This window comes from Macrobrachium rosenbergii, chromosome 43, assembly GCF_040412425.1.
Source record: "Macrobrachium rosenbergii isolate ZJJX-2024 chromosome 43, ASM4041242v1, whole genome shotgun sequence".
Taxonomy (NCBI): domain Eukaryota; kingdom Metazoa; phylum Arthropoda; class Malacostraca; order Decapoda; family Palaemonidae; genus Macrobrachium; species Macrobrachium rosenbergii.
In genome coordinates, this window is record NC_089783.1 from 14,532,900 (window position 1) to 14,545,692 (window position 12,793).

The 12,793-nt window shown below is 49.1% G+C and overlaps 1 protein-coding gene across 3 annotated transcripts in view; it reads right to left on the reverse strand.

Moving 5' to 3' along the window:
- LOC136828586 (general transcription factor 3C polypeptide 3) overlaps positions 1-12,793 on the reverse strand; it is a 74,558-nt gene that overhangs the window by 40,749 nt on the left and 21,016 nt on the right. For all 3 annotated transcript variants that reach the window (XM_067086598.1, XM_067086597.1, XM_067086596.1), the window contains exon 4: positions 37-234. In XM_067086598.1, coding sequence (XP_066942699.1) covers positions 37-234 — 198 coding nt within the window. The remainder of the gene's footprint in view (positions 1-36; positions 235-12,793) is intronic.

Below are 12,793 nucleotides of genomic sequence, written 5' to 3' on the forward strand. Positions count from 1 at the left end.
AGCAATCTGATAACTTTGTAAAGGCAAAGATGCTACCTCTGTAAAAGACATTCCATCTGTCATTAAGCGACTGATGAGTTCATCCTGTTCTTTTCTGTTTACAGGTTCAGTTAAGGAATCGTCTTCATCATCGGTTTCTTCTGCTGCTGCTCCAGCTGCTGCAGAAGTTTCTGCTACTTCAAAACTCTCAAAGTTATCTTCTCCAACATCATCTGCCTCAATAGGTGGAATGTTCTAAAATGAAATCAAAATAAAATTCATGGTTAGGCTCTTTAGTTACAATGGTTCCTTCAACAAACACAATGAATTCTCAAAACAAAAACTGCCTCAAACTTCCTTTTAGTAGACAAAGGATATGAAGAATTCCAAGAAAATAAAAATACATACTTAATAAAAAAAAAAGTAGTGAAACAGTGGAGAGGCTAAGCAGAATAAACATGGACATATATTGTTTACAAAAACAACAGGTAGTACATGGAGAAGTGTAACTGGTAAAAAAATGACTTTTTATAGTAAAATAAAGTTTTATATATACTTACCCAGTAATTACTTAGCTAAGAGTTTCTATTTAAACGGCAGTTAGAATTGTGACTTTGTGGTAGCGATTCTTTTGTTTGTATAGGTGACTATGCCCCGCCCACTTTCGGGGTACGAAAGAGGAGCGACACCGCCAACACAACAATTTGTTTATGCAAAAAAGAGTCCATGTGCGGGGAGGCGGGTGGGCTCCATCTGTAACTACTGGGTAAGTACATATAAAACTTTATTTTATTATAAAAATGTCATTTTTATATATGTAACTTACCCAGTAATTACTTAGCTGATTCCACATTGAAAGGAGGAGGGGAATCATGGAAAATCTTACTTTAAAATTAAGAAGATAATTAGTTGTTCCTTACCAGATGAGAGAGCTGCTGCAGGTCGATACTGCCTCTGGAGGTGCTCATCTCACCTGCAGCAGCGTGGCAGCATGGCCAAAAGCACCTCTACTTAAGTGGGACACTTCGCAGTGAAGGAGTACTCCGATGGCTGACGAAGTATAAGGTTAAGCTTTGCGACGAAGGTGTACACTGAAGGCCACCAAAGCATAAATAGTTGCCCCTGCCCTGGGCACAGTACCACAACAATAACAAAAACAGAACAACAAAGTCACCTATACCATACTTAAACAATGATTAAAAATAAAAACAAGACCACTACCCAACACATAATTAACTAGTGGGCACTCCAGGTACATCGTACCCTCCTAGGCTCCCCAAGAACTCAACACCATTTTCAAGGTGAAGAGAAAAGGAAAGGAAGGGAGGCTTCCTACACTTCCTCACCCATCACTACGCCAGCTACGGACACAGGTCCTAGGGTAATGCAGTTATCATAAATTGGCTCGACGTCCCGCAAATAGTGCATTGCGAACACCGACTTGTACTTCCAATGTGTTGCCTCCAGGATGGCTGAGAGCGAAAGATTGTTTGAACGCTACCAAAATAGCAACTGCTCTAACCTCGTGTGCTTTAACTTTCAAAAGCATTAAGTCCGTTTCCACTAATTGAGAGTGTGCCTCAACTATGAGATCCCTCAAGAAAAACGAAATGGTGTTCTTCGAAAGGGGTCTAGAAGGGTTTTTAACCGAACACCAGAGATTACTAAACTGGCCTCTAATCTTCTCCATTCGATGTAAATAATAACGAAGGGCACGAACAGGACACAGCTCTCTCTCTTCTTCTTCCATGCCTAGGATATCCAATAAACTCGGAATTGAAAAAGAACGGGGCCAGGGATGTGACGGGTTTTCATTTTTAGTTAGAAAACCAAGCAAAGGGGAGCAGACTGCATTACCTTGCAGAAAACCGATCCTTTTGCTTATACTGTAGATTGCAGTTCACTTACTCTCTTAGCCGTTGCTAAGGCCACCAGAAAGAGAGTTTTCCGAGTCAAATCCCTTAGAGAAGAAGAGCGCATTGGTTCAAATCGAGGATCGGAAAGCCACTTAAGGACCACATCAAGATTCCAAGAGAAGGAAGCCTCTTTCTTGGACTTGGAGATATTAAAAGACTTAATCAGATCGGACAAGTCTAGGTTGTTCAAAATGTCTACGCCTCTATGACGAAAAAAGGAGCTTAGCATGCCTCTGTAACCCTTTATAGTAGCAACCGACAACCCTTTCGAGGATTTCAAATAGAAAAGGAAGTCTGCTATTTGAGTGATAGAAGTTTTTGAGGAAGAGACTTTATTTCTCCTGCACCAACTCCTTATTGGAGGAAATGCGTCTACATCTGGTGATAGCCTCTGCTGCTGCTCTAGAAAAGCCTTTCACTCTAATGAGTCTGTAGACAGTCAAAATCCTGTTAGGGCCTGTGAGGATAGTCTTTGATGAAACCTCCTGACATGGGGCTGTCTGAGCAGGCTTGGAATTTCGGGAAGGAGCCTCGGAAAATCTATGAGTAGATTGATCAGGTCTGGGAATCACTCCTTCTGCGGCCAGAAGGGCACCACGAGAGTCATCTTAACATTTTGGTGAGAGCAAAACTTCCTTAATACTTCCCGTATCATTCCGAATGGGGGAAAAGCGTAAAGGTCTAAGTTGGACCAGTCCAAGATCATTGCATCCGTCACCCAAGCTAGAGGATCCGGAAATGGGAAACAAAACAGAGGAAGACGGTAATTCCTGGAAGTTGCATATAGGTCTATGCTCAATTGACCCCAAAGTTTCCAAAGGTTGGCACAGACTCGAAGATCTAATGTCCACTCCGTGGGGAGAATTTGCTTGTGACGGCTCAGCTCATCCACCAGGACATTGCACTTGCCCTGTATGAACCGGAAGACTAATCGTGTCTGGTTCCGATCCGCCCAACATAGCAGATTTCTCGCTACTTCGCAGAGAGAAAAGGAGTGTGTCCCTCCCTGATGTTTGATGTATGCCAGGGCCATGGTATTGTCCGCATGTACCGCTACAATCTTGCTGTGTACCTGTGTTGCAAAGTGTTGCAGATCTCACGTTGATATGCAGCCCTTTTTCTTCCAACGACCACTTCCCCAAGACTTCCAGGTTCCCCAGGAGTGCTCAACATCAACATAAGAGAGGAGCTCTGGCAATTCTTGCCACCAACCCTGGGGCACACACACGGGGGGTAGGCGGGCTTGCACACAGGCTTGTCTGATTCGTGGGTCTGCATAGTTTATAAGACACAAACACACATATATTCAAACATAACAAAGAAAGAAAGATCCCACCAGGAAAAAACAGCTCAACGACAGTCAGGGCAGAGAGTGAAAGAACACACGTCTGCACCACACGAAGGCCAAAAGCAAATTGGAGTGTTTACGTCCGGGTGGGCTAACTGCTTGACCACCTTGTTTGAAAGTTCAATGGCTATTTCCAGCTCCACTGTAAGTAATTCCTAATGTAAAGGACTGATGGTTTGTATATCATGTAGGAATAAATGTAGCTTTAAAGCTAGGCTACCATCAATCCAATAGTGGGATGTTTCGTAAAATGTTACCACTTAACCTAATATCAGATGCTGCCTAGACCAGATTATTTAGATCATGCTTAAGTGTATAGGCTATATAAAAATTAAAAATTTTACTAATATGTAGCCTTATACCTACATTACCATTTTATCTTGCCCAGATTGTTGCTACTATCTAATCCTGGGGTCCTTGGTCTAAGCTAGGCTCTTGTCTAAGCCCATAATAGGGTACTTCTTAAAGGGTTCTTACCTTAATTAAGGGTACTACTACCCGATCCCGATTATTTAGCTCACACTTAACGATATGTAATCCTAGATTATAGGCTACAGACAACATTCACTACTGTATTAACCTATTCTCACTTAATTTGATGTAACTACTGCCTAGATTATTGTAGACATCATATAATCTGAAAAGATTTTCTACAATAATGATAAATTGTAGAACATTTCTTTTAGTTAAAACATTTAATTAGAATGACACATTCTTCAAAAACAATTTGTGCTTTTCAAAATTACCAATCAGCGATATGATTAAGCGCCAGCCATGTGATTGCAAGAAAACACCAAGTTTTTCAGCTTCCACACGAATTAATTACCAATTCCAAAAGTTTAAAGCTAAAACTTTAACTGGAACTTAAAATTAGGCACTTAACTTGCTTCTGTAGATGTTTCCATAACGAAACCAGAGAAAAAAGCCAATTTTACAGAGCACTGGTAATGAAGTAAACTGTTCAGTATTGACCAAAGGAAAGTAATAGTTCTTGGTTGTTTGTGCCGGTCTGCTGTCAACAATATGGCAGACTGTGCATGTGCACTAGTCACTTCTGCTAGCAGGTTTTGACAATGAAAATAACTGGGTAACAGCTTCGCTGAAGCTAAGGGAAAGTGCCCTCTCATCCTTGAGTCCATTATATACTCCATCACTTGTAGCATTTATCATTACAACACAACACCTGGCCAGAAAACCAACTAGAAGAGAGTTCTTTGATATTAGTTTGGTCCCCATGGAGCTCTGGTAAACCATGGAGGGTAACTCCTTGAGGACAAAACAGGTGACTACACTATAAAAAATTTAAATACTAAAACTCATCAGTATGAATAGCCAAAGTATAAAAAAATGAATACAGTCTAATTTTATCTGAAATGCAGTAATCTTTGGCATTTCTTATATATTATACCACAGGTTAGCCTATGGAAACTTGACAGTCAACATAATGAGAGTATTAGTGGAAGTCTGATACTGTACAGGCTACATCATGTCTTAAGCACTTCACTTCAGTAAAGCCCTCATTTTTGGTGTAGAGTCCAATAGAGTGCTGCATTATTTGTTAATTTTTCTGATATATTTATATTATTTTCTGTTTCTATATGAGAAAAATAAACGAAACTATTTTTAAGAACAATATAGACTGAATAAAAATAACAATTTTTGAAAGTAAATTGTATTTTTCCTAACTATACAAACCCGAGGTCCTTTACATTAGGAGATACTTTCAGGCGTAGGCTGGAAAACGGCCGTTGAACTTCAACAAGGTGGTTAGGCAGTTACTGTCCGGGAGGCGGGAGCACCGCCTGCCCGGATGTAAACATTCCAATTTGCCTTTCGGCCCATGTACAGATTGAGGGGTGGCATGAGGTGGGCATAACTGTAAAGGACCTCGGGTTTGTATAGTTAGGAAAAATACAATTTACTTTCAAAAATTGTTATTTGTTCCGACACAAAATACAAACCCTCGGTCCTTTACATTAGGAGACTTACTGATTGGAGGGAGGAATCTGAAAAAGTCTCTCTGAACTGACTGGAGTTCACCACCTTGTCTTCCCTTCCTGGTCGTAAGAGCGAGGAAGGGAAAATCACCTCTGACAAAAGATCGGGTTGTAAGAAACGCAAGATCTATGTCAGACTTGTGGGACCCTTTGCATGAAAGAGGGAAACGTCAGTTCATGCGAAGTAGGCTAGGAAGAAATGACGTCGGATGACAATAAGGCAAATACAAGCATTGGGTTTGTCTCAAAGTCATTTACTCCTTCCTCCCCTTGCAAGAGAAAGGAGTGGGGGTTGCTTCTATAACCTGAAAGGAAATAGAACGGAAGCTCACGTTATGTGCTTACCTGCCTCGATCGCCCGGTCCAGCTTGTAACGGCACGTCCGCTCCCTGCCCGTGGGAAGAGAGCTTAGGATAGGGAGAAGGAAAAGAGGCCAGTCACTCAACAAACATCTCCCCAATCCTTACCGTACAACATAGGCGAGATGCAACCTGTCCCGTTAGGGGAGCTGGATAAGCTACACAACTTGTTGAGCAGCCACCACAGGACCCAAGGAAAAAGTGTCCAAGGACTTATGTGCAACATCCCGGAGGTAGAAGGAAGTGAAGGTAGTCTGTCGGGACCACACACCTGCCTTCAGTACCTGTGGTACCGACATATTCTTCCGAATGCGAGGATGGACCAATGCTGCGGACCTCGTGAGCTCTCGGACCGACGGCGCACGGTGTCGTCTTCTCCTGCAGCAGAGTACGCTCTCCTTATTGTCTCACGAAGCCAAAAAGAGATGGTGTTCTTGGACACTTCTTTCTTGGTCGAGCCGGTGCTAACGAAGAGTCGTCGACACTCAGGCCGGAGGTGCCGAGTCTTCTTCAGATAGCGCCGCAGCACCCTAACAGGACACAGTAGCATCTCGTCTGGATCATTATCTACGAAGTCCTCTAGGGAGGGGATCGTGAAGGACTCGAACCGTGCGTCAGGGACCGAAGGATTCTGAGTCTTCGCTACAAAATCCGGGATGAAATCGAGCGTAACTGATCCCCATCCCCTTGAGTGTTTTACATCAAAGGAAAGTCCATGAAGTTCGCCAACTCTCTTCGCCGACGCCAGGGCAAGCAAGAAAACGGTCTTGAGGGTCAGATCCCTGTCTGACGACTCTCTTAAAGGCTCGTAAGGTGCACGAGTCAGGCTCCTTAGAACGAGAGTCACATCCCACGCAGGGGGCCTGAGGTCCCTGGGTGGGCAAGACCGTTCGAAGCTTCTCATGAGTAGAGAAATCTCGAAAGAGGAAGAGATGTCTACTCCTTTCAGCCGCAAGACTAGGCCGAGTGCGGCGCGGTAGCCTTTTACTGCTGAAATGGAGAGAAGCTTCTCTCGGCGAAGGAAGACGAGGAAGTCCGCGACCTGCTGAACAGTAGCTCTGACCGGAGAGATACCCCTTCGACGACACCAACCACAGAAGACGGACCACTTTCCCTGGTATACCGCTGCGGAGGATCTTCTGAGGTATCCTGCCATCTCTGTTGCTGCGCGGCGTGAAAAGCCTCTCGCTCGCAAGAGATGGTGGATAACCTCCAGCCGTGAAGACACAGGGAATGCACTGCCAGGTGGAACCGCTGTGCGTGAGGTTGACGCAGAAGGTTGGGCCAGGGGGAATCTCTCTCGGTGCCTCGGAGAGGAGAGCTAGCAGGTCCGGTACCAATTCGCCTGTGGCCATTTGGGTGCCACCAGAGTCATTCTGAGATTCGGGGTGATCATCACTCGGCTGATTACCCGACGAATCAGACAGAATGGAGGAAAGGCGTACGTGTCGAGGTTGTCCCACGGATGTTGGAAAGCGTCCTCCGCAGGCGGCCCATGGGTCCGCACGACCGAACAGAAGACCTGAAGTTTTCTGTTGTGCCGGGTGGCGAACAGATCTATCACTGGGCGCCCCCACAGGTCGAACAGCCTTTCCGCTACTTCCTGATGGAGGACCATTCGGTCCCTACCACCTGGCTCTGGCGGCTGAGCTTGTCCGCCACTACATTCCTCTTGCCTGGAATGTATCTGGCTGACAGCTCTACCGAGTGAGCTACTGCCCACTCGTGCACCTGCATTGCCAACTGATGAAGCTGATGGGACACCAGTCCCCCCTGCTTGTTGACATATGCCACTACCGTGGTATTGTCGCTCATCAACACCACGGAGTGTCCCATCACTCGATCCTGGAACTCCTGGAGAGCCAGGAAGGCCGCCTGAGCTCCAGAATATTGATGTGAAGGTGCTTGTCGTCTCGGTGCCACACTCCCGAAGTCAGCAACTCCTCCAGGTGTGCGCCCCATCCCTCGGTCGATCGTCCGAAAACAGAAGCATGTCCGGAGGGTATGCAGGGATACTCCTATTAAGAGGTTCCTGTCGTCCAACCACCAGTGGAGGTCCTTTCTCACTTCCTCGGAAAGAGGAATGAGGAAGGACTGGGGGTCTCGGGACTGGGACCAGAGCTCCTTTAGTCTCCACTGGAGAGACCGCAAGTGAAGACGCCCGTGAGGAACTAGCTTTTCTAATGACGACAGGTGACCGATGACGACTTGCCATTGCCGAGCTTGTTGCTCCTGTCGAGACAGGAACAACTGTGCTGCCTCCTTGAACTTGCTGATACGAGAGTCCGAGGGAAAGACTTTTGCTGCCACCGTGTCTATCAGCATGCCCAGGTATTTCGTCCTCTGCTTGGGGGTGAGATCTGACTTCTCCAGATTTACCACGATCCCTAGATCCCGGCAAAACTCGAGGAGACGATCCCTGTCCTGTAGCAACTGCGAGCGAGAGCTCGCCAGGACTAGCCAGTCGTCGAGATACCTCAGAAGACGTATCCCGTGCGAGTGGGCCCAAGCTGACACGAGAGAACACTCGTGAACACCTGGGGAGCGGTCGAGAGCCCGAAACAAAGTGCCCTGAATTGGAAGACCGACTCCCGAGGACGGCGGAGGTACTTGCGCGAGGGACGGATGGATGGGTATTTGAAAATACGCATCCTTCAAGTCCACCGTAAGCATGAAGTCGTTCTCCTGATGGAGGCCAGCACCGATCGTGCTGTTTCCATCGTGAACCGAGTCTGGCGAAGGAAACGGTTCAAAGGAGAGAGGTCTATGACTGGTCTCCATCCCCCTGATGCCTTCTCTACGAGAAAGATCCGGCTGTAAAAGCCTGGAGACTGGTCCGACACGACTTCTACAGCATTCTTGCTCAGCATGGCTTGCACTTCTTGCTGTAGTGCGATGTCCTTCAACGAACCTGAAAGATAAGTTTGGAGATGGACCGGTGTGTAGGTGAGGGGAGGCCGAGACTCGAAGGGTAGGAGATATCCCTCCCGAAGAACATCCACTATCCAGGTCTCGGCTCCATGTCGCTGCCACGTTGCCCAATGGCTCGACAGGCACCCCCACCTTTGGCAGCTTCTGGGAACGCCGCCCCTAAGCGTTTCCCCTTCTTCTTCTTACCCTTGCCCCCTACCGGATTGGAAAGGGGCTGAAAAGGACGGAGTAACCCCCCCTTTTCGAGGAAGAAGAAGGCTGGGTGTTTCCTCGGGACCCCTTCGAAGACTGGGACTTCTTAGGGGCCGAGGAAGGGCCAGCCTGGCCCGAAGACCTGGCTGCAGTGGAACGAGAAGACCCAGAGGTCTTAACCACTGCCTGGTGGACAAGCCGGTCGTTCTCATCGGCACGGCGTTTGTCTACCGCGGCATCCACCAACTCTCTAGGGAAGAGAGAGGAGGAACCCAGCAACGGTCCATTCCGCAGAGCGATTGCCGACTCAGGACCTACAGACTTGGCAAAGCGAGAGAGAACGGCGTCTCTTCGCTTTAACACCAAGTTTGCCCACAGGTTTGCAGTCTGGTGGGCAAGGTAGGAAATAGCCCTACCTCCAGACTGGCACAGTCTCCCAAAAGCAGAGTCCTCCCCAGGTACGATAGCGCCTGAGGAAGCGGCTACCTTCGATACTGTGAAGGACCACAGATCGAGCCAGGAGACTGCCTGAAAGGCCGCCATGGCGGTGGCTTCCAGGGTTGCAGCTTCTTGCTGGGAGAGAGAAACATTCTCTGCCGACAATTGCTGCAACGAAAGACCCGGATCCAGACGAGTCAGGTCCGGGTCAACCTGTTTAGTCAGCAACGCTCCTTCTATTGGAGAGTAAAGCGCTTCTGACGAGGTAGAGGGGAGGAAGAAGCTTCTCCGAGCGGCTCGATCGAAGGGAACTGTCTTGCCCAGACACAAGACCGTTCACCTGATCGAGTACCCCCTCGGCAAGCGTGGACCACGGCAGCCCCACCGAAGCCTTGGGTTCCTTCTTAGGACCCCAGAAGGATTCGAGGCGCCAAGGACAATCCACAGACGGCCGTGGTCCTTCCCGAGGTCATTGTGCCGACGAATCAGCGCTATAACCTCCGAAAAAGTCCTCTGTATTTCGGGGTGTCCGATCCTGAGGCAGAGGACCTTCAAGTCCTTCCAGGGTGCGGTCCTCCCGAACTACTCTCCCCTCAGGAGGGAGAACCTCGGCAGACCCCTGAGGATCTTCCTGAACTACACGGGCATAGGACCTGGTCGAGCCAAGGACCGAGCCAGGAACATACCCCCATGCAGTTGAACTCTGAGGAGAACACTCCCAGAGTTCCTCCTCTCCGACTCACGCCCTTTGGAGGAGACCGAAGGAGCGGAGGGGACAGGGGAGGAAGATCGGGCGCTCCACTGCCCTTACTGGCAGAACCAGTAGAGGCAGCAGGCCGAGGGCGGTCACCAACCAGCGGTGATGACGGGCCCTCAGGTCGAGGAGAACGTTTCATCCCAGGTGAAACGGTCTCCGAGGAGAGCGGAGCGGCTCGCGAGAGCCGAGCCGCGCGTTCGCCTCCCTGAGCCAGTCTGGCCGTGGGGCGCGGCCTGGGACTGGGAGGAGTCGAACGCGCGGCTGGCTGGCGCGAGCTTGCGCTGTCCTCTAGACGCCCCAGACTTCTTCGAGGCCGAAGCCTCTCGGGAAGACTGAGCAGGGACTTCTTCCCTGTTTCTCCATGCACTCGGCCCCTCGGGGCTGAAGCATTATCCCGGGAACCTGACCTGGCACTGGATGGAGTGCCAGCAGGAAGAGAAGGGGCACCTGCATGCCCCGGCTCTTTCTCTCGTCCCACGCCCTGGTCTGTACGGCGAGAAGTGTCCACCGTAACAGACTGGGGTATCCTGGTCTCCTTGGAGACCCGGTACTGGAGCAACTCGCGAACGAGTCCGACGCGTCTCGCTGGCCTTAGAAGCAGGAGGTTTCTTAGGCGCAGCGGGGAGAGTGCCGACCTTGGTCTGCACACCCTTGGTTCCCGCTGCCCCTGGCCCGGAGGCCGGAACAGCGGTTCCCTGATCCGAAGATCGGGAAGAACCAACGAGAGAACCCACTGCCTTCTGTGTGGAAGGAGACAGACCCTTAGAAATCTCAGTACGAGGTTTCTTAGGGGAGAGACAGACTTCTTCTTCTTCGACCGCGAAGCCTTGGAAGAGGAAGAGGAAGAAGCAGCAGACGGCGGCGACGATGAAGAAGACGAAGATGAAGACGACGACGACACCTTCCTAGACCTCTTCTTCTTCTTCTTCTTCACCATCTGCTTCAGGAAAGCAGTCAGATCACCAATCCAAGAAAGCGAAGACGGACTCAGGAACAGCAGGAACAGGAACAGCGGGAGGGGCCACAACAGCAGAAGGTGCAACCCGGCAGAGACGGCGGAGCTCGGACCAGCAATTGCCTGGGCAGCGAGCCGCGCGTGTCGGCCAGGAACCGGCGGGGCGGGGCCAGGGATGCAAGCGCCGCCTCCCGCATGCAGATCTGGTACGGGCCGCGCCAAGGTCGCTGGAAAGGGAACTGAGGCAGACGAAGGGCCGGGCTGGAGAGACAGACGAGGAACCGTATCAAGGCCAGGCCATGTTCAGCAACGGGGCAGCAACAGTCACATACGGGTGCGATGACGTCACCATGTAGGAGGGGCCAGTCGCGAGAATGGTGCCAGAAAGCCAGGTGGCAGGGGAACAGCGTGCTGGCCCGCGGATGACGCCGATACCTGGGTGTCCAGATGCGAAGCAACTGAAATCGCATCTGGACAAACCGCGAGAAGGTGACAGTCGTGGTAGTGGCTGTTGCTGCCGTGTGGGTCGTGACTGGAGAGGGGGCCATGGGAGCCAAACCCTCCAGAGCCGAGCCAGGTAGGCCCGGTGCAGCCAGGGTGAACTTGGTATCATCGTCTGGCTATCGAGCCCGGTACCTGAAGCAAAAGTCGGGTTAATAGAAGAAGCCTCCACCCGCTCCGAAGGGAAAACTCCCCTCCGAACGGGAAGAGACTTCGAGATGAAGCCGCGTCCAACTCTCCCCGTGCCCTTCCACAAACGAAGAAACGTAAGAGGAAGGGGAGGGGGAATCCTCACCGAGGGAGAGGGAGCAAGAAGAGGAAGTTCGCTGGGAGGTAGAAACGCAACCCGAAACATCGCCACCAACGGGTCGTCGGGGCGTATTTCCCTCGGACGACTCCTTGGTAGGCTTACTGACGGTAAGATCTCCTCCTTCTTCGAACTTGCCCCATTGCTCGGAGGACCACAAACAACACTCATTACAAGTAGAGTCGCGTGAACACACCCGCCCCCTGCAAGATGTGCAGAGAGCGTGTGGGTCCACATCGACTCTAGATCTAAAGGAATTACACTTTTTTCCTCCCACCCCAGGACATACACGCTGGGGATGGGAGGATTTAGATGATTTATCCATAACACAAAAATGAAAAAAGGAAAATTCCCACCAAGAATGATGAAGAAAAAATGCAGTCAGGCAGAGAGCGAAGAACAACGTCCGTGCGCTACGACGGCCGAAAAGCAAATTGGAATGTTTACATCCGGGCAGGCGGTGCTCCCGCCTCCCGGACAGTAACTGCCTAACCACCTTGTTGAAGTTCAACGGCCGTTTTCCAGCCTACGCCTGAAAGTATCTCCTAATGTAAAGGACCGAGGGTTTGTATTTTGTGTCGGAACAACTTTTGATGAATATGTAGCATTACCAGTAAAAAATTATATACAAAACTTTGACATGAACTACTCAATATTTAGACAACTCACAGTCTTGCTTTCTCATGGTTTATGGTATTATCTATACCTACTTAAATTAGCCTTACTCCCAGGTGTAGTGTAGTGCTTATGTAGTACCTATGCCTATAAGACCACTCATTAAGTTGTGCTGTCTTATTACTTTGGCTTTACTGGGATATCACAAAAGCTCTCCAAACATTCTTCCTGGCAAACTAAAAAGGGTACTTAGCATCCCACCCAGCTTCTTTATCTCTGTCTTCTTACTTAAATTAATGCCTCTTCCCTTTCAGGGGAGGCAACAGTTTTCCTTTAAACTTTCACATTTCACTACAGAGTTCCAGACAAAGTTATTCATACACTGGATGCCCTAGTATGTTTATCTCTATTTCTAAGAATTTTACAGGTATCATTTCAATTTTTACACAAAAAAATATAAACAACAACACAGCACATTTACATTTTTCTCTTTAAGCT